This window comes from Phalangium opilio, unplaced genomic scaffold, assembly GCF_054372755.1.
Source record: "Phalangium opilio isolate 3A_F unplaced genomic scaffold, DU_Popi_V2 ptg000037l_1, whole genome shotgun sequence".
NCBI lineage: Eukaryota > Metazoa > Arthropoda > Arachnida > Opiliones > Phalangiidae > Phalangium > Phalangium opilio.
The window spans coordinates 4,582,563-4,601,299 of NW_028324160.1; the positions used below are offsets into that span (position 1 = coordinate 4,582,563).

Consider the following 18,737-nt stretch of genomic DNA (forward strand, 5'->3'; position numbering starts at 1 on the left):
AGTAAAATCTAAAGTAAAGAAATACGTATATATTGCTATGGTATGGTGTATTTTTAGCTTGAAGACTAGTAGATATTAGTGTTTCAATAAATATTTACAACTGAATTATACATCCGAGTAGATATTAAGAACGAGAGGGTATTTACAGCTCAAAAAACTACAAATACATGCAGATATTACTGTTAAAAACCTTTTTTATTTAAGAAGAACTAGAAATCAAGTATGATCGATAAAATTTATTTTCTAAATTCATTAATTTTATGAAGCCGGCTTAAACTGAGTCCACATAAGTGGAGAAATTTTGTTGAAGAGCCCCATGGCTTTAGTATTGACTTCAGCGGTTGTGTCATCATTGATGTCTGCTACAAACCTATACAATAAATTAAAATTGTTATACATTTTTATAGAAGGTATAAAACAATAAAAATTAGAATATTAGAAGTAGTGCTATTTTCCGCTTTGCCTTAACTATTTTTACGCTGCTAAATTCTTTAGACTAAAATAATGCGATCTTTATTCCATTCTCACAAACTCAGTCCCTTCACAAAGTCAAGCAAGTGAAAAAACCCCAAATAGATAGACAAAACCATGTCGAGATATCTCAACTTCTTGCCAATTTTTAAACCCAATTAATAATATAAATGGATATGGAACTAAGGTTCTAGTCGCAGAAATGTATCATGCCGATTTTGCTGCGAAACATTTTTTCAGCCAAAATTAGCATTAACGTTCCATACAACGTATATGGTTAGAAAATAGCTTCTGCAACGTTTTCAAAAAGCTCCAAGTTTCAAACTTCATTGGAAAATAAAATACCTTTGCAAAAATTCCAAAAAAGCGGGACATTTTTCAGGATAATGCATGTTCATAACATAGTAGACGCCAAAAAACATTCCAATTCCAGTTGCAATGTCGTCATTCGAAATATGGTCGTTTAAGACCGTATTGTCCGCAACCAAAGCGAAATGGGAGCAATTATTCAAACTCTCTCCTGAAAAAGAAAAAGGGAGTTTATTGGGCTGTAAAATAGTTTTGTAAAAATTTAAATACCTATTACGATCAGCATCGAATACTTCTCTTTAAATTTTTTAAGTTCCACGTGGTTTACTTCAGTACCAGGCTAAGATTAAAATACAACATGATTAGTTGTGCTAAATTTAGTATTTAAATCATAATGCATTACTTCGACCACTGGGAACACTTGGTTAGGTTCTTCGTTGAAATGATTCATGATCAACAAAATAACAGAACCAATAACTTCAGATTCGGTTCTACTTCCTACATCTTTCAGTTTTTCCAACAATGTTACACAGAATTTTTTTTTGCTTTTGGAAAAAAATTGCAAAAATAAGGGCGTTTTTTCTTTGAAAAAGTCGGTGAATTTTTTAATAAGATCGTAGCCAAGGAGTTGCTCCAAATGCACTCTCATCCCAGTAGTTTCGAATAGAAATGGCCAACGTGCCTTAATTTCTTCCAAATCCATTCCTTCATTAATGTCGTGTCTTTGAAGAGCATAACCATTTCGCATTTTAATCTCCACAACATCTTTATCTGGATTCATTTCAAAATGAAGTTCCAAAAGCTCTTTTCTAAGAGTTTCGCAGGTTTTTAGATTTTCTTCACTACTTTCAGGGTTGCAATTAAATGAATCTGTGTTTTTTATTTCTAAACGCGGGGGTTTGAATTTTTTAATTTTTTTAACTCTGGGCATAGCGCCAGTTTCTTGGCGCGAAAGATAATCCAGTCTGTTATAAAGTTGTTTCACGAAAAGTGAATCTCCGAGGCCTATTGTTTTATCGCCGATTTTATCTACCAAAGCATTTGGAAATCGGTTCATAAAATGTTTGGATAACTTCCTCATACTACTGTATGTAGGCCGTATACATTTTTTTATCGCGTCATCTACTAGTGTTCTAATCACAATGCCCCGACTTTTGCAGCTTAATGCATTATTTGACAGCAGGTCTTTTTGCACTTGCTTCGTGAAAATGTCGAGTTTGATCTTGTACGTTACTGCCCAATTTTCATTTCCGTACTTGTCTACCACCTAAAAAAGTTTCAAATTTAGCTGATGCACATAAAAATATCTAATTATGTAATATTCAGAATAGTACAAGGATATGCTGTGTTTGAACTGAACAATTAATTTCCACTATATAAAAGCGGAATTTTGCTTTAATCCTTGGATTCATAAGCAAGTTAGTCACGTTTGCTGCCTCTCATAGTAAAATTTCACTTTAATATGAAATATTAAACAAGAATGTCATTACTATAAAATTATGTAGTGTATATTGAGGGATATTTGCTTGCCTATGAATTCAACAATTACCCTTACTAGAATCCTTACCCCCCCCCCCTTTTCGACTAGCAAAAAAAGGGATTTTATTCAAACACTGCCAAAGATGATTTTATTGTAGGCATATGTTCCATAAGTTTATCACTGGTTAGGGAGAGCTTGTCATGAAATGACGTCGATGGAACGTCATATATTATGGTTGAACGACGTCTGTTGAGGCGCTGTCAAAGGCTTAGTGCAGACTAAATAGGAAGATGGACTGCAAAATTGCGTGTAATCAATTCTCGCTTGTCGTTCTGGCACTAGCTCTTAGCAAGTCTCTAGCATTACGAAGTAGAAGCAGTGTCATACTTATGGAACATAAGTTATAAACTTATAAGTTATAAACTTATAAGTTATAAACTTATAAGTTATAAACTTATAAGTTATAAACTTATAAGTTATAAACTTATAAGTTATAAACTTATAAGTTATAAACTTATAAGTTATAAACTTATAAGTTATAAACTTATAAGTTATAAACTTATAAGTTATAAACTTATGGTGCAGTTCAATTAAAAATCATTTGACATAGCCTGTACAGGTGGCTGCTATTTCAAAAATTCTATCTCGTCCTTGAGTGAAATGAACTTTATGTAGACAGACAAGGACGACATTTAATGACGAAAAGGCAAGGCCTTGCACCCCGTTAAGTAAACACGTATATAAGTTTCTCATAAATATATTTTTGCCCTAAATTATTTAACGTAAAATCTGAAAACTATAGGCTTTAGAAATATCTTTTGTACCTCGCCAGTAGATTCTTTGCTACAAGATGCTCTGCTTGGTCCAAATTCGTCTTCAAAAGAGCTTCCATCATTCGTAGATATAAGGCTGGAAGGAATACCGTTGGGTGCATTATCGTTGCGAGATGAGCTCGTATTCTTTGCAATGGGACTTGACGCAAGTCCTTTTGCATAAATAATCAATTTTCGGATATGTATCGCTTTCAAGACGGAGTCTTTCAAATCATCTTCAGTCACGTATTGCAAGTCCTCTTCTTTTTCGACTCCAGCCTTAGTTAACAGAGTTGCCACTTCCTCTACAGCGGTAGATGGAAGTGTAGGCAACACAGTCTCGATGATAGATTTGAGTCCTTTCTCAAAAAGCTCCTGGGCTCCTTCCTCCATCTAAAATAATTTATCATTTATATTTAAAATTCAATTGGAAACTTCAAAAACACATTAAATTTTCTGTTAATTTCTGGAAAAAAATAGAGCCTTACCCAAAGTCATTTTCAGCATTCCCATTAGGAATGGTGAACACTGTGTTTGAGTGTTACAAATCTTTTTCCAAGGATGGTGTAACTTGGTAGGGGGTAGAAATCGCCCAAATCATTCACATTTATTAACAAAAGTTGTCTTGTTTCATAGAGTTCAAAGACGTGTAGTTTAACACAATATTTTGATTTATACAAAGTCACCCAACATAGTACTTCATCATTTCCTGATTTACTTATCATCATTAATTGTATGCATCCGAATTGCAGATAATCATCTGACGTTTCAGTGACAACAAACAATCCCTTTTTGTAAATTGTGCCCTTATAATTCACTTCTTTCAAAAATATTAAATTTTCTCTATTTAATTTAAAACCTGCTATTTCGTTCAACAACTCTTGCGAAATTACGCTTTCAATTAAACTTGAATTTCTGTAGATAATTAACTGTGGAAATGGGGTTCCGGCCATAAAATAAGCTTGTTGAATTTGATGTTTATGCGATAAAGTCTTAGTTATGTTCAAAAAGTTTTTGGTATTTTGGGCAAACCTCTTATAAACATGGTGCTTACTTTCAAAACGAAGTGTCCAGAGACGTATAAGTGGTCCATAATGGAGGATTAAATCTGGGTAGTGTTCAAAAACATAGTGGTGCTTGGCTTTTAAATTATAACCAGGAAAACATTTCAAAAGACCTGCTTTATAATCCTTAAGTAAAAGCACCAAAAATGCTACTTCAAGCTTGGAAATTTTTGGAGCCATAATGAACTCTACAATTTTTTTAAGCTGGAGATATAGATCCCAAACAGGGTCTGAAAAGTCCCTTATCTTATCTTTTAGAATTAGGGATAAGAGCCGTAAAAGACACCAAATCTGAGATGCGTCTCCAGTCAATTTGTTACTACCAGGTCTAGCTGAGCATGGCTTATTACCAACATCCTTACCCTCAAATTTAAATTGACTTAACTGCCAGTTGTAATACTTCCAAGAGAACCATTTGTTAGTAGATATAAAATATTTCAAGAATTGGTATAAGTCGTAAGCCACCACCCCTTCAAATAAATCGTGAGCTACACAAGGTGCTAATCCCGGTTTACATACGTGGAAAAATCTAAGCTCGTTTAAAACAGAATCTCTAACTATTCCATTAAAAGTCGTTATATCCGGTTCGGAAGATAGTTTAACGATACTCTCTTTGTAATTTTCTGGGGTTCTTTGTGTAAATGGGCCAGAACCATTAATATCTTCAGCCTTAACTAAGCAGTAGCGACAAATATGCCCACTTCTAAAATTTTTCTGATAACCGCCTATCTCGTGATGTCCCAAATTATCACCTACTATACTAGTTACAAATACTTTGAATCGTTTACCTCCTATAATTATCCCCCGGGTTTCTAGATCTTTCAGGTCACTGACTAACTTCTTAAGACAATTATTGGTGTCCTTAAAATAGGATTCTCTGCATAATAGAATCAACTGCATGTGGTCAACTGTAGATCGGAGCTCTGGTGGAATATTAAGTAACGTATAATATACCCCAACTATCTTGTGAATACACCGAGCAGATCCCAATGGATTTACAGTTTCAAATGCGTCCTGGAATATCAAGAGATGAATGCAACTTCTAAAGTCTTCCATAAGCATATAATCGCGGCCAAAACCTTCTCCATCACATACATCCTCTAGAATTTGATTTACCTCTGGCATATAAGAAGGCTTTGGAAAAACTAATATTTTGGATACATCGGGATTAGATAATAGTGTTGTTAGGGAATCCTTAATTGGTACATAATGGTAAAACATTTTCTTCCTCCCCTTTCCATACCCAAGGAAAACTGGCACTGGTTCCACAAACTTTAAAGTATTTTTGACGTACTTTTCTCGAAGGTGAATTGTTTTAAATTTTTCGTTTGCCATTTCCATAATATCATATTGGGAAAAAATATCAATAACTCGCGTTATGACGTCATTAGCTACTCCGGCAGCCTTCAGATCTGCGAATATTTTGTGCGTTATATGAGATTTTTCAAGATATTTTAAATTTGAAAGTTCTTCGGCAATGTACTGCACTGTACTACTCGGTAGAAATTTGTCAGCTTGAAGTTTAATATAAAACATTCCTAGATTATCTTCAAAGGCTTCCGGGTTAATAAAATCATCCTGAACACTGTCATCCCTAATCTCTTCATTCTCAAAACCCATTTCCTGATTAGGAAGCTCATTATTAAAGTGTGGCAACGGTACAATCTGTCGTGACTTGCTTTCGAAACTTGTCTTGTGTTTTCGACTTATGTGGCTTGATAATGAGGATTTTGATTTAAATTTGGTAGATTTGCAGAGATCAATCGGGCATGACACGGTGAAGCCATCATTGATATGGCCCTTTAGATGAGCAAAGAAGGTTTTTAAGATATTGCATTCAAAATCACAATTTGAAATTTGGCATTTTAAAACTTGATGTTGAATAAATGAGGATGATGTTCTAACACTACTCAAGCTCTTTTTCAATTCAAGCTTATGATTTCTATATGCATGGCTCTTAAATATGACAAACTTCGTGAATGTCTTTCCACAGCAATCAAAATTTATGCGAGGCAAGTTTTTATGAGACGAACAATGGCAGTAGTATTTTTTAAAAACATTGGTAGAAAATCCACAATCTCTAAGACAACATTTGTAATCCATCACCTGAAATCAGGGTCATAGATTAACACATGTGAAGAAAACCATGGCTTTTCGTATAATTTTCGGATTATCTCATCCCTTTGCCAGTCTGGAAACTTATCACCCATCTAGGATTCATTCTGAATGAATGTAGTTTCCAGACTTGTCCAGGGTATTCATTAGCCTCATTAAAACGAACATGCCACAGTTGAAGTAGACCCCCCCCCTTCCACCAAAATATAATTATGCTAGAGACCATTTCAATGTAACTAAGAGGGAACGACACGGGGGTAAAACTTTGCCTTCCACCTGGTTTTGGATGGTGATTGTACGCAGAGACGACAATGCATCAACCCTCTTGTATCTCCCTGCTGATACTGAGGGTTGCCTACTCTCTTTTTTAAGATAGAAAAGGTCGATCTATACTGGGTTTTTTAACTTGTTTTTATTAGGAATGACAAGCCTGAAGAATCGGGGTATTTTGGACCCTTGGTGTAGCAGTTCTCCCTTAATCTGGTTCTTGGTTAAATAATTGTTGAATTTTGAAGCGGAATAAAACACTCTAACATCATAGAATTATTTTAAAGTGGGTTGATTGAGATTTGGTTTATTTATTTTTTTCTAACTTTTGGCGAAATAATTTAGTTTATTTTGAAAATTAGATTTTTCGAGCATACACGTTAAACCATGAACGCTTGATCTCTAAAGGACCGGAAAACGGAGAAGATTTCACCAAGGAGGAACATTCCTCCTCTCTGATTTCACTCAATAGCACGTTTGCTTTATAAAAAATAAATAAAAAACCGGAACGACCAAGGTCGTTTAATCTTTTCGGCCTTGAGTGTACCCAAATTCACATTCCCCTTCCTTTCCCCTAATGCCTTGCTAAAGAGGACTCGGTTTGTACCCTGCGGTTTGTACAGTGGAAGGCGGACGTTTTCTGGTCCCTTTAGAGATCCAGCGTTCATGGTTACACTATATTAGCATGCTTTCAAAGCATTTAGTTATTTACTCGATATGCTCTTTTAAAGCCAAAAATTTCCAACTTCAAAAATTCACTACAATTTAACCAGCTCATTCTGGTGTTTGAATAACTAATGCCCTTGGATTTCTCATAACACAGAGTATTTCTATCAAATAAAGCAACTTGTTCCAAGCTTCCATTCTCCCTTTAACTAAAAATATTGCCCTACATCATAGAAAATATTTCCAAAATAGACAATAGGGACTTGGCAATTCAGGCTTAACTCCGCCCCCAGCGCCATTATGGTATGTTTTTTAACAGAATGAAAGCTACATAAGCCCCTCCTCCTGGTATGTTTTTTAGCACTAGTGGAAGGTAGCCTGACGTTGCATGACGTAGTACTGCCAAGTCCCTATTACTTTCCAGTTGAAATATCATTGTTTGGGATGCAATATAATCTCGTTCCCCAATCTTTCAACGTTTTCACACATTAACTTAGTTTGCGAATAAAAAAATTATAGTTTCCCTGCAAACTGCAGGTTTTTCTGGTTTTATAATGACTAGAATTTTTCCACCCCTGCCATTAATATCTTAAACAATAGATAGTTACGCACATGGAGAATTCATACCATTTACACCAGGAGGCCGGGCTACCTGGAGTTCAGAAACCAGTTTGCTTTTGAGCTCTAGATAGCCTGACCTTCCGGTGTAAATTGTATGAATCCACCATGTTTGTAAACTATATTAAAATAAAATTGTAAAGTGTTTCATAATATTTGTACCACCCAGGACTACAAACACCTCAGAATTTCACTATGCTTTATATACATTTTAATTACAAAATAAAATAAATTTCTCTTACCTTAACATATAATTGCGTGCAACAGCACGAATAAGAATAGGATTCCTTATTTGTTTGCCAACGGACAGTCCAGGCTTCGACTACACGAGGCGACGATGGAGAACTCGGTAACTAGTAATCGGCTAAGAAAACTGGGCATTGAACTAACACGATCTTATTCGGGAACCAGAATACAAAAAAAAAAGCCAACGTGATCACGTGGGTGCATTTGTACCTCTGGTGTTAACGGGTTTCCCGAGGGGCAGGTCACTCCTATGATTAAGTTTGTACTCTGGTATGATTAAAATGGATAAGAAGGATTTTTCTTCCTTTCAGTGTGCATTCATTAGATCGTGGTTAAGTGATAAAATATATTTAATGCTAATTAAACACAAACCCTGGAGCAAAGTGAACTGCCCCTCGGGTTTGCTACTACTACTACCTGCGCTGCGATACTATGGCTATGAATGGAAAATTTCCACTTTGATAGGTAAAGAGATAACAATTTTTGGGGCTCTTGCCCTGAGGTTCAACGGGTCACGTGTCAAAAGGAGAGATTTCTCTCTTGAATCTCGACAGAATGGTGCCACGGTGGGAGGTTTTTACGAGTGACGAAGCTAAAAAAAACTAGTGGACAAAGGGCTAAAAAACCCAAAATGCTTGACTTATAAAAAAGGAAAACATTTCATTAGGTATATTTTATGGAACTTAATTATCAGCTGGTAAAATTGACATTCGTAATTTTAGCGAAAGTAGTGCAAAATAACATTTATATTTTTGGTTTAAAAAAATAATTATGTATTTAGAAAGAGCTATAGTCGATATTCAAACGTCAATTTAACTCTCAGACCTTTCGATTGTAAATAGTGAGATGGTGGTTTTCTCAATAGAGATATTAAGAATCCTCTTTGTGCTTGTAGGTCCATTGCAATAAAAAAAGATAGCTACACTTTAATTCGCTATTATAATCACCCTCAGATTCCCTATATGCACATTAATTTTTTTTATTAGAATATTGAGGACTTGGGGAATAAAACACAAAATAAATAGACTTATGTCTTATGTTAGAACATTAGATATAGCTTCTAATAGCAGAACATTTCAGACGTACCTCTATCATTAGAACATTGACGGATTACGGGTTTAAATTAAAAGGTTACTGATATTAAAACATTAGGATTTCATGTCTAATATTAGAACGTTAGGATTTCATGTCTAATATTAGAACGTTAGAATTTCATGTCTAATATTAGAACGTTAGAATTTCATGTCTAATATTAGAACGTTAGAATTTCATGTCTAATATTAGAACGTTAGAATTTCATGTCTAATATTAGAACGTTAGAATTTCATGTCTAATATTAGAACGTTAGAATTTCATGTCTAATATTAGAACGTTAGAATTTCATGTCTAATATTAGAACGTTAGAATTTCATGTCTAATATTAGAACGTTAGAATTTCATGTCTAATATTAGAACGTTAGAATTTCATGTCTAATATTAGAACGTTAGAATTTCATGTCTAATATTAGAACGTTAGAATTTCATGTCTAATATTAGAACGTTAGAATTTCATGCCTAATATTAGAACGTTAGAATTTCATGCCTAATATTAGAACGTTAGAATTTCATGCCTAATATTAGAACGTTAGAATTTCATGCCTAATATTAGAACGTTAGAATTGCATGCCTAGTATTAGAACGTTAGAATTGCATGCCTATTATTAGAACGTTAGAATTGCATGCCTATTATTAGAACGTTAGAATTTCATGCCTAATATTAGAACGTTAGAATTTCATGCCTAATATTAGAACGTTAGAATTTCATGCCTAATATTAGAACGTTAGAATTTCATGTCTAATATTAGAACGTTAGAATTTCATGTCTATTATTAGAACGCCAGAATTTCATGTCTAATATTAGAACCATTTATGGGTTATGTTTTACCAATTCCATTTTTAAACCATATGCATATATTCTGATTTATAGTGTAAACCATTTTCAGACCCTTATTTTTTAAATTGCATACAATATATTTCAGAGAAGTTTATGCAAAGAGAAAGGCAAATTAGACGTGGTTTCGAAGATTTAATGGTAATTCCCATCATTTCACGCAATATTAGGGTAATTTCATCGTAATTCACTTGATTACGATATGATTTGATGTGATTTTCTATATTTGAAATGATTCAATCAATTTCTCCTATGATTTAGTTTTGCTTGTGCCACTGATTTTACAAGTGAATTATGATATACAGCTCTTTAAGAGAAAAAAATATACGAAAGTTTGCTGTATATTTGCTGTAAGTCAAGAGATTATTTGAAAATACAGAAGAACCTGCTTAAAACTTCTATAAACGTTATAAAGTTACTACAGTCAAATCGGTTTTGTACAGAAGTTCACCGCGATTTCAAATCACTATTTTGTTTCATTTTAAATCTACAGAGTAAAACTCAAATGTCACAGGAGACTTCCGTATATTGTAATTTAGAGAACATTCCTGTAAAATTTAACGGTTCCAGTAATATATACAGCTATTCAACCTATAAAACAATTTTACGAAAGTGAACCGTATTTTCTGCAGGAACCAACTGATATTTGAAAATACAGAACTTCTCCCTGCTAAAACTACTATACACGTTCCTGTAGTTAATACAGTCAACTGTTTTTTCTACAGAAACTAGCTGTGATTTCCAATCACAGTTTTTTTCCTTTTAAATCTACAGGTAAAGTCGCATATTTTACAGGAGACTCCCGTGTATTATACTTTGCAGAAAATTCCTGTAAAATCTAATGGTTCCAGTAATATATACAGCTCTTCCACCTCTAAAATAATTTTACGAAAGTGAACCGTATTTTCTGCAGGATCCAACTGATATTTGAAAATACAGAATCTGTACCTGCTAAAACTACTATAAACTTTCCTGTAGTTAATACATTCAACTGTATTTTCTACAGAAACTAGCTGTGATTTCCAATCACAGTTTTGTTTCCTTTTAAATCTACAGAGAAAATCGCAAATTTTACAGGAGACTTCCGTGTATTATACTTTACTGAACATTCCTGTAAAATATTCCTGTAGAAAGTACGATTTTTTCTCTCAGTGTGGTTTACCAAAAGTTCGTTTACATCGAAGATCTGCTGCAGGGGGGACCGTACGTTGTAAGATTTTTGAAGAACAGCGTCGAAGACAGGCTGATTGGTATTAAGGTAATTATTACTGTCATTTATAAACCTGATGATCATGTTATTAAAATGTATATTGAAAAACCTTCAGTAAAGGAGTATTTTTTAAAATTATTATAGATGTTGTAAAATTTATGATAGTGAAGCTTAAAGTTTTCTAAAAGTATGATATCTCTGCTTTAAAGGCTAACCACAGCGAAATCTTTCGAAAAGTGTACAACGATATGGAAAAGAAATACTACGACAATCCCTCAGAGCTGATAGATATCAAGTTCATGACAAACAAAGAAATATTGTTCATGAACGAGTTCTGTATCATGATGTTAGTGGGCTTGCTAGTGCCAAGTAAAGAAGAATACATGGCTATCCCGAAACTGCAGTTCTCTAAACCCGTTTCTGAAGACTTCTTAGTTTGGATGTATTCGTACAACTTCTCAGTTTGTCCTCGATTAACCGAAACTTTTAACCGTCTGTAAGTTCCAACTATCGATTTCTTAAGCTATTTTATAAGCTGACCGTGATAGTTCCAAATGATATGGAATGAACTTAGACCAATTGGTCGATTCAAAATTTTTACGATCAGTTTAAGACACATTAAACAAATTGAATATAGTAGTTACCTGACAAGTTTAAAAAAAATTAAAGAGTTTAAAACGTTTCTTTCAGGGTTTTGGCCAATTTCGAAACGCAATACCTGAAGCCTTATAAGCGCCTCGAAGAGAACATCTTGAGTGCTATACTTTGGCATCCACCTCCAACGGAAGAAAAACCAATCCAATTTCGGGACATTGCTGGAATGACATGGATTCTAGTCTTCGGAAACATTGCAGCAATCATAGCTTACCTATTAGAAGTTGCATTGTATTTTTTCAGCAATGACAAACCGTCATTGTACTGATGTGTTGAAATGATATTTTTTATGAGAAGGAAGGTAAAAGGAGGGGAATGCGAAGCACTTCTCTGGTCGTTAGATATCACAAGGATAGCAACACCACTCGGAGAAGTAGGCGTGTTGACAAGATCTCAGGACTTTTGAAAGTTGTAAGATCTCTGCCGCACGCCTTTGAAAGCTTGTAAAGATTAGCAGTAGAGATGCGAAATTGGGACCTCAAAATTGATACCCATTTCTTATCCTATTTTCCTTCTCACAGATATCATCATTGACGAAGTCGTCAGCTTTTATTCTTAAAAATTAATCAAATTTTCATTTATGAAATAATTAGAGATAACTTAAGATCCATTGAATCGGGAATTGGTTCAAATATTACTCTTACCTAAATTATGTTATCAGTTTTCGATCATACTTGTAGACAATGTGTTGTAATTTAGACTTATTCAGTTATACTTTCCTGAACGTTTCATTTAATATTATAGGACTGTTCACGAGCTCGAGCTGAGCCGAACCGCCACTTTTGCGGCTCGATTAATAAACGAGCGAGCTTTTTTATGGTCGAGCCGAGCCTAGCCGGCAGGTATCGAGCCACTACGACTCGCGAGCCGGCTCGCGAGCTTAGTCACTGATATAGTGCTTTCCTTTTAGTCTTTATTCTCTCCACCAATAGCATTCCGTTGTAATTTTACATGAAATAATGCGTAGGAAAAATTTCTCGTCTCTAACCTTGAGCATATTTTACCGAGCGGGTTTTACTGAACCACTACATTCCTAAACATGGGATGGCATTTATAGTCGTTCTCAAGTTTGACGTTGGTAGTAGCAATTTTTTTAAACATGTATATATTAATCGAGCCAGCTCGGCTTCTCGTGAACAGTCCTATCGAACATCTGAAATTGAAATTATAAAAGATATTTAATTGTTTTAAATCGTTTTCCATCAAATATTGTTTGGTAACCTATTTGATAATGAATTTCTTAAATAGAAAAGACAGTGTTTATTTGTATTATCAGAAGTAAAGTAAGGGACTAAAAGTATCTAGGTATCCAAATGCTTCACATACCAACGGTTGGCCCTCTGGTAGCGGTTTCTCAATTTTCCCTACGAAACATGAGATACTCGCGGTGGTAGACGGCCGAACTAGATTCAAGCACCCACGTCCGTGTTCCGCGGCTTTAGGTTTAGGGGAAGGGGGTAGGAATTATTTTTGGAACTAAACCAATTTTTTCCTCTCGAGTGTATGCTCTCCTAGAATGTAACGAATATTTAAGTTGACAATACTCGAAAACGAGTTTTACATCTCTAGTACATCTGTAATTTTTCCTTTTATATGACTATAGAGAAAATCACCTCAAATATATGATAAAATAAATTTGAAAGTAACCTCTAATACACGAAAAAAAACATTTAAAATCACCTTTAATATGTACAATAAAATAAATTAAGTTTTAAAAGCGAATGTGCGAGTCTTATAAAAATGTATCACATCAGATTGAAAATTAATAAAAACTGTCTTTGCAGACAAAGACGGAAAAAAGTAAGAGATAAGTGTAGAAAATTAATTGCCTGAAGTAACAGATATTCAATTTTCACTTTTGAACACATGATTATAAAACATCAATTATTTTAAAAAATTCTTATCTTAGTTTTTTTCACCAAAATTACTGTAGTAAAAATATTTTAATATGACACTTACATTTTAAAAATAATACGCGTTTTCCATTTTTTCTCTCAAATATTTACAATTAGGTTGAGCCCTACAAGGGGAATAAAATGGACAGAAAAACGTTAATAGCTGATAAAATTGCAGAGGTTAACGGTAATTGTATAGGGCGCTGTAGGTTAGCTGTGTCATAGGGGCTAGCCGACACCCCCTATGCATTATAAAGGGAACCACCTGTAAACAAGCCACAGGCTTATTGTGGAAATCTCTTCATAGACCAAGCTTAGATTATTATTAAAATTTAATAAATAATTCGTATTTGTTCAGTATTATTTTACTGAAATATTCCTAAGTGCCAGCTTATTTGAATTGCTTATGTAGTTTTAGGTGTGGAACAAGGTATGGGCAAGTTAAAATATTTTTCGTTCTTTACCTAAAATTAATTAACAAAATATATATATTGTAAGATATATATACGATATTTGTATGATTAGGGTTGGTACCGGTTTGTGAACGATTCTAAATGTGAACACTTTTTCTTTAAAATTTTGTAACTCAAACTCCTTTTAAAAGGGCTCAATTTTTAGATTGAATATCGAGGATTACGATAAAAATGGTTAGAATATTGTAGGAATACGTGGATGAAAGATACGGACCAATATACGCACCAACTCGGACTGATCAACTTAAGTTGATGCCAATTTTAGGTGTTTCTTAATACAATACCATCGGGGAATAAGCTTTAGCGACAGTTACAATAATCCCACGATAACAAACCTTTAACCATTAGATAGATCACGTTGTTTGCTATAAATTTGATATTAAAATCTCTGGTTTCGATTCGGAGTTCGATTCAAAAATAGAGTTGGAAAAAACCAAGTAAAATTGCAAATGTGAACACGACGTGTCAAGGTTGATTCGAATCCTTTATAAGCTATTTTACTAAAAGACTAAACGTAACAGTGGTTTAAACAAGCTACTTTCGGATAATATTAACTTTAAAATACATCATTGACCCAAAAAAAGACTCCAATTTAGCCGTAAGAGGGCCGTAGCTACCACTACTTATTGGGCGGGAAAACGGCAAACCGAGTCAGCTATTATGCTAGCTAGTAGGGACTGAATAAAATGTGACTTCTCAACAAATTATTGAGTATTTTCACTCAGGTATTGTTTTTAATTATATTATCCTATTATCACTTATCAAATCTGCGTAAACTTTAATCCAGGTGCATGAATTTAGGCCCTACTTATTGGTAGATATTTTCCAAGAGCCTTTTTTATTCCTCCCATTTGATTAGCATTGGTGTTCACATTTGGGTCCTGCGTTCACTATTTAGGGTCAGGGTGTTTACATTTACCAGCGATTGTTCACATTTGGGGTCCTCTAAGGGGTTTTTGGAAATAGGATATTGTGCAAAATTAAAAGAGTTAAAAGGCTGAAAACATAGCGAATTGTGTCTAAAGAATCAAATTTCATGTCTTGAAAGTTCCAAGTGTCTAACGTCAACGCCACGGAAGTTATTCAAAGATTTGTAAAAAGTGTTCACAATTACCAGAACCAACCCTAACATTTATTTTCTGTTTTTCTTTACAATTAATTGACAAGAGATATTTCATTAAGAAATACAATGAAGAGCTATTGTTATTTATTTGTCTTTGATATTTCTTTTTTCGTTAGTAAAAATATTACCTTTATCTTCTTTTAGGATATTTGATAGGTCCAAAGTATGAAAAGGTACATTTGGATTACCTATCAAAACCAATGCAAGTTTATGGGCAAAATCCCTATTTTAAAATACAAATCTTTACATTAAATCACGTAATTATAAGAATAACTTGTACGAATATACACCATTTAACTCCCATATTATCTAAATAGAGTTCCTCAATGGAGACAGTTTTTTCATAACAGCCAAAATCTGTTCCAAAGCTTCCGGGACCATTGTTTTTATACACAATGTAAGGTAGATTTGATTTTCTTTTTACTTACTCATAAAAACTAACCTGATAAATTACATCTTTTTTGTACGTTTTATATTTTTCATGTAAATGGAAGCTTCGAGATCAGTAGCACCTCCTGGAGGAGTCTGGATATTTTTCCTTTAGTTCAGTTTTGAACTGTCGAAATAAGATACGGTTCTTTTCTTGATCGGTATCCTTTTCTTTATGGAATGAGTTGGCCATTTTCAGGCCCTTATGGATGACAAAAGCGTTATTTAAAACTGAAAATTTGTATCCTACAACGTGTAATTCGCAAACCTGCAAAGATATAAATCAATGGGTTAATTATCCATTGTTTCTTCTTTCTACACACGGTGGTATCTTGGTCTTACTTGACTTATACGATTAAAGCCATATTGTCCAAACCTTTCATCATGATAAGGCGCTGAATTTCTGCTGAAGAAGAAAGGTTCCCAAGGATCTCTCCACAAGACTTCAAAAATGACAGCTAACTTATTAGTCATTGGTTCTCTATACCAGGCTTCGTAGTCAATATGTTTCTGACATTTCCAACAAAGCTCGATGTAAAAGAGGTGGGCGTCCATCATTTCCAAATGTTGTCCGTTTTATCCTTGGGTATTTGGGCTATTTCTTTCATTTCAAATGCGGGTACAACGTAAACAGTTTTATCATCATTTCGAGATTCGAGAAAGAGCCTATTTTCTCAGGCATACTCCAGGAACATTTCGTGGAGGTTATCGTTGGGCATCATATCGACGTCTAAGACTAATACAAATTCTGTTTTGGAATTTCTTCTCATTGACATCAACAGGAGCGAAACCAGTACTTGAATGTACAGTTGCATTGTAGGATTTCATTATTTTTGGTAAGGCATCAATGTAATTTAGTTTCTTCGTTCTAGTTAACAACTTGAAGATTTTATCCTTTAAAGTTCTATTAAACCTTTCAATTACTCCGCATTTAATTGCACCTACACTAGTATAAAGACTTATTCCCTCTTTTCTTAAATAATCTTTAAACAATTTTGATAAAAATTCACTACCTTGATCAACATTAATTCGTATCGGCTTTCTTTCTTTAATAACTCTCCGCAAAGCTTTCAAAACCTCTTTACTAGTTTTATTTTTCTATGGAAGACTCCAGGCATATTTTGAGAGGATATCAATAATAGTTAGAATATATTGAAACCCTTTATTATATTTTTTAAGATTTCGTAGATCGATCAAGTCGCACTGAAATACTTCACTGGCTGTTGTAACGTAAGTACGATTTCTTGGAAAGTATATCCTCCTTGATTTGTGAATGGTATATGTTGGCTGAGACTGAAGCCATGTCTTAATTTTTTTCTTCGAAACATTTTTCACTCCTTGTTTCAATTTCTTTGCGCTACCGTAACTGAGAGGACTTTCACTGTTATAATACACTCGGCTTAACTTATTTTCCATAATTACACTTTCTCAAAGAAAGATTTTCTATTTAAACCTTGTCAATGTACGTTTAAAGCTATCCATTCATCTTCGTCTCTTATCAATGACGTCACAATTGTAGAAGATTTAACCCTTGTCAATGTACGTTTCAAGCTATCCATTCTCGTGTCTTATTTATGACGTCATAGATACAGTTGTAGAAGATTTAACCCTTGTCAATGTACGTTTAAAGCTATCTCTCTCTTATCAATGACGTCACAGATACAGTTGTAGAAGAGACTGACAGGAATTTCCCAATAGGCGGCGCGCGGTGTTTTCCCGCCAATGACGTCACAGATACAGTTGTAGAAGAGACTGACAGGTGTTTTCCCGCGCAGTGTTTCGCGAGTTTCCCGCGAGGCGGCGCGCGGGTTTCCCCGCGAGGGGGCGCGCGGGTTTCCCCGCGAGGGGGCGCGCGAGTTTTCCCGCGAGGGGGCGCGCGAGTTTTCCCGCGAGGGGGCGCGCAAGTTTTCCCGCGAGGGGGCGCGCGAGTTTTCCCGCGAGGGGGCGCGCGAGTTTTCCCGCGAGGGGGCGCAGCCGGGTTTCCCAGGGGGCGCGCGGGAGTTTCCCAGGGGGGGTGGCATAATGACGTCATAGGTCATTGACACAGTGACCTTGACATTCTACACCTACATTCTACACCTACGGAGGTACGAAGTGTGGGTCTATACTACTCTGGTATAGCAAGTAGCCAACTAGCAACACGTTTTAGATTAGGGAAATCATTCGTTTTCCTAAACGTCACCGGATTGTTTACATCTTCGTTGTCTCCTTGATTGAAAATGGATTTTAGTGGATATTAGTTTTAATAACCTATAATAATAAAATTCAACTGCACAAATACCATCTCTAATGGAACGATGTCGATGAAGCATGTACGAGTCAAGTTCTAGTTGAAGGTCGTCTTCATCGTCACTCTCACAAAACGACGCAAACATTTTATCAGTATACTTCGATATTTTAACAGCAGGCTCAGCAGTAGTCTTGTCAAGATCAACTTGGGTTTTTCTATTTTCATCAAACATTTTAACTGTTTTAAAGCTAGAGCTTTCTTGACGTCACTTGCACATTTCAGTCTTTTATACCTAATTTGATGAAGTACAATGGGTTATTTCGGTAAAAAACCCAAAATTTAATGAATGTATCTCAATGTTTTATGTCTATGTGATGATAAGAATGGTTACGGTTTCCCTCTTTATATAACCCTATAATTCATGATATGTATAAGTATGCCATGGCCTCGGTAGCAGCACTTTCACAAAATATAAGCCTAATAAATCTGCCAATCGAAACTGATTGGAACAAGATGTCACTTAAGATCCGGAAAATTTATGGATTAGGTTTATATTTTCATTTCAATTTGAAAATTAATAATTAATAATAATCTCGTTAATTTAAAAAAATTATAAACCTAGGTGGCGTCAAAAAGAGCGTCCACGTTCTTCGCTATACTCACCCCCTTAGTTCCTCACTTCCTCAACCTCAAGTCTTTGCCTGGTTGACTGGTTGTTGTTCGACGCCATTTTAAAATCTGTAGT

General features: G+C 34.7%; 3 protein-coding genes and 1 pseudogene across 3 annotated transcripts; all 4 read right to left on the bottom strand.

Moving 5' to 3' along the window:
• Nucleotides 1-229: 229 nt before the first annotated feature.
• Nucleotides 230-1,789, bottom strand: LOC149683451 (uncharacterized). The gene is made up of 4 exons (XM_089871332.1): nt 1,184-1,789; nt 1,051-1,120; nt 817-991; nt 230-370 (listed from the first exon to the last, which is right to left on the bottom strand). The coding sequence occupies exons 1-4, from the start codon at nt 1,709-1,711 to the stop codon at nt 259-261; spliced, it is 885 nt and encodes a 294-aa protein (XP_089727458.1). The 5' UTR covers nt 1,712-1,789; the 3' UTR covers nt 230-258.
• A 16-nt stretch (nt 1,790-1,805) lies between these two features.
• LOC149683452 (uncharacterized) lies at nt 1,806-3,471 on the bottom strand. Its single transcript, XM_089871271.1, has 3 exons — nt 3,085-3,471; nt 1,854-2,047; nt 1,806-1,809 (listed from the first exon to the last, which is right to left on the bottom strand). The coding sequence occupies exons 1-3, from the start codon at nt 3,463-3,465 to the stop codon at nt 1,806-1,808; spliced, it is 579 nt and encodes a 192-aa protein (XP_089727397.1). The 5' UTR covers nt 3,466-3,471.
• A 113-nt stretch (nt 3,472-3,584) lies between these two features.
• On the bottom strand, nt 3,585-5,756 carry LOC149683453 (uncharacterized). Its single transcript, XM_089871272.1, has one exon. It carries the CDS (start codon nt 5,754-5,756, stop codon nt 3,585-3,587), a length of 2,172 nt encoding a protein of 723 aa, XP_089727398.1.
• Nucleotides 5,757-15,790: 10,034 nt separating this feature from the next.
• Nucleotides 15,791-16,577, bottom strand: LOC149683454 (beta-1,4-glucuronyltransferase 1 pseudogene; annotated as a pseudogene).
• Nucleotides 16,578-18,737: the final 2,160 nt, after the last annotated feature.

Bases quoted from the DNA above. Each gene is read 5' to 3' on its own strand.
- LOC149683451 (XM_089871332.1), bottom strand. From the start codon at position 1,711: ATGCCCAGAGTTAAAAAAATTAAAAAATTCAAACCCCCGCGTTTAGAA. The intron at 1,121-1,183 runs GTAATGCATTAT...TTTTAATCTTAG, and splicing joins AAGTGTTCCCAGTGGTCGAA to CCTGGTACTGAAGTAAACCA. The intron at 992-1,050 runs GTATTTAAATTT...TTTCTTTTTCAG, and splicing joins TTCGATGCTGATCGTAATAG to GAGAGAGTTTGAATAATTGC.
- LOC149683452 (XM_089871271.1), bottom strand. From the start codon at position 3,465: ATGGAGGAAGGAGCCCAGGAGCTTTTTGAGAAAGGACTCAAATCTATC. The intron at 2,048-3,084 runs GTACAAAAGATA...AAACTTTTTTAG, and splicing joins GCAAAGAATCTACTGGCGAG to GTGGTAGACAAGTACGGAAA.
- LOC149683453 (XM_089871272.1), bottom strand. From the start codon at position 5,756: ATGGGTTTTGAGAATGAAGAGATTAGGGATGACAGTGTTCAGGATGAT.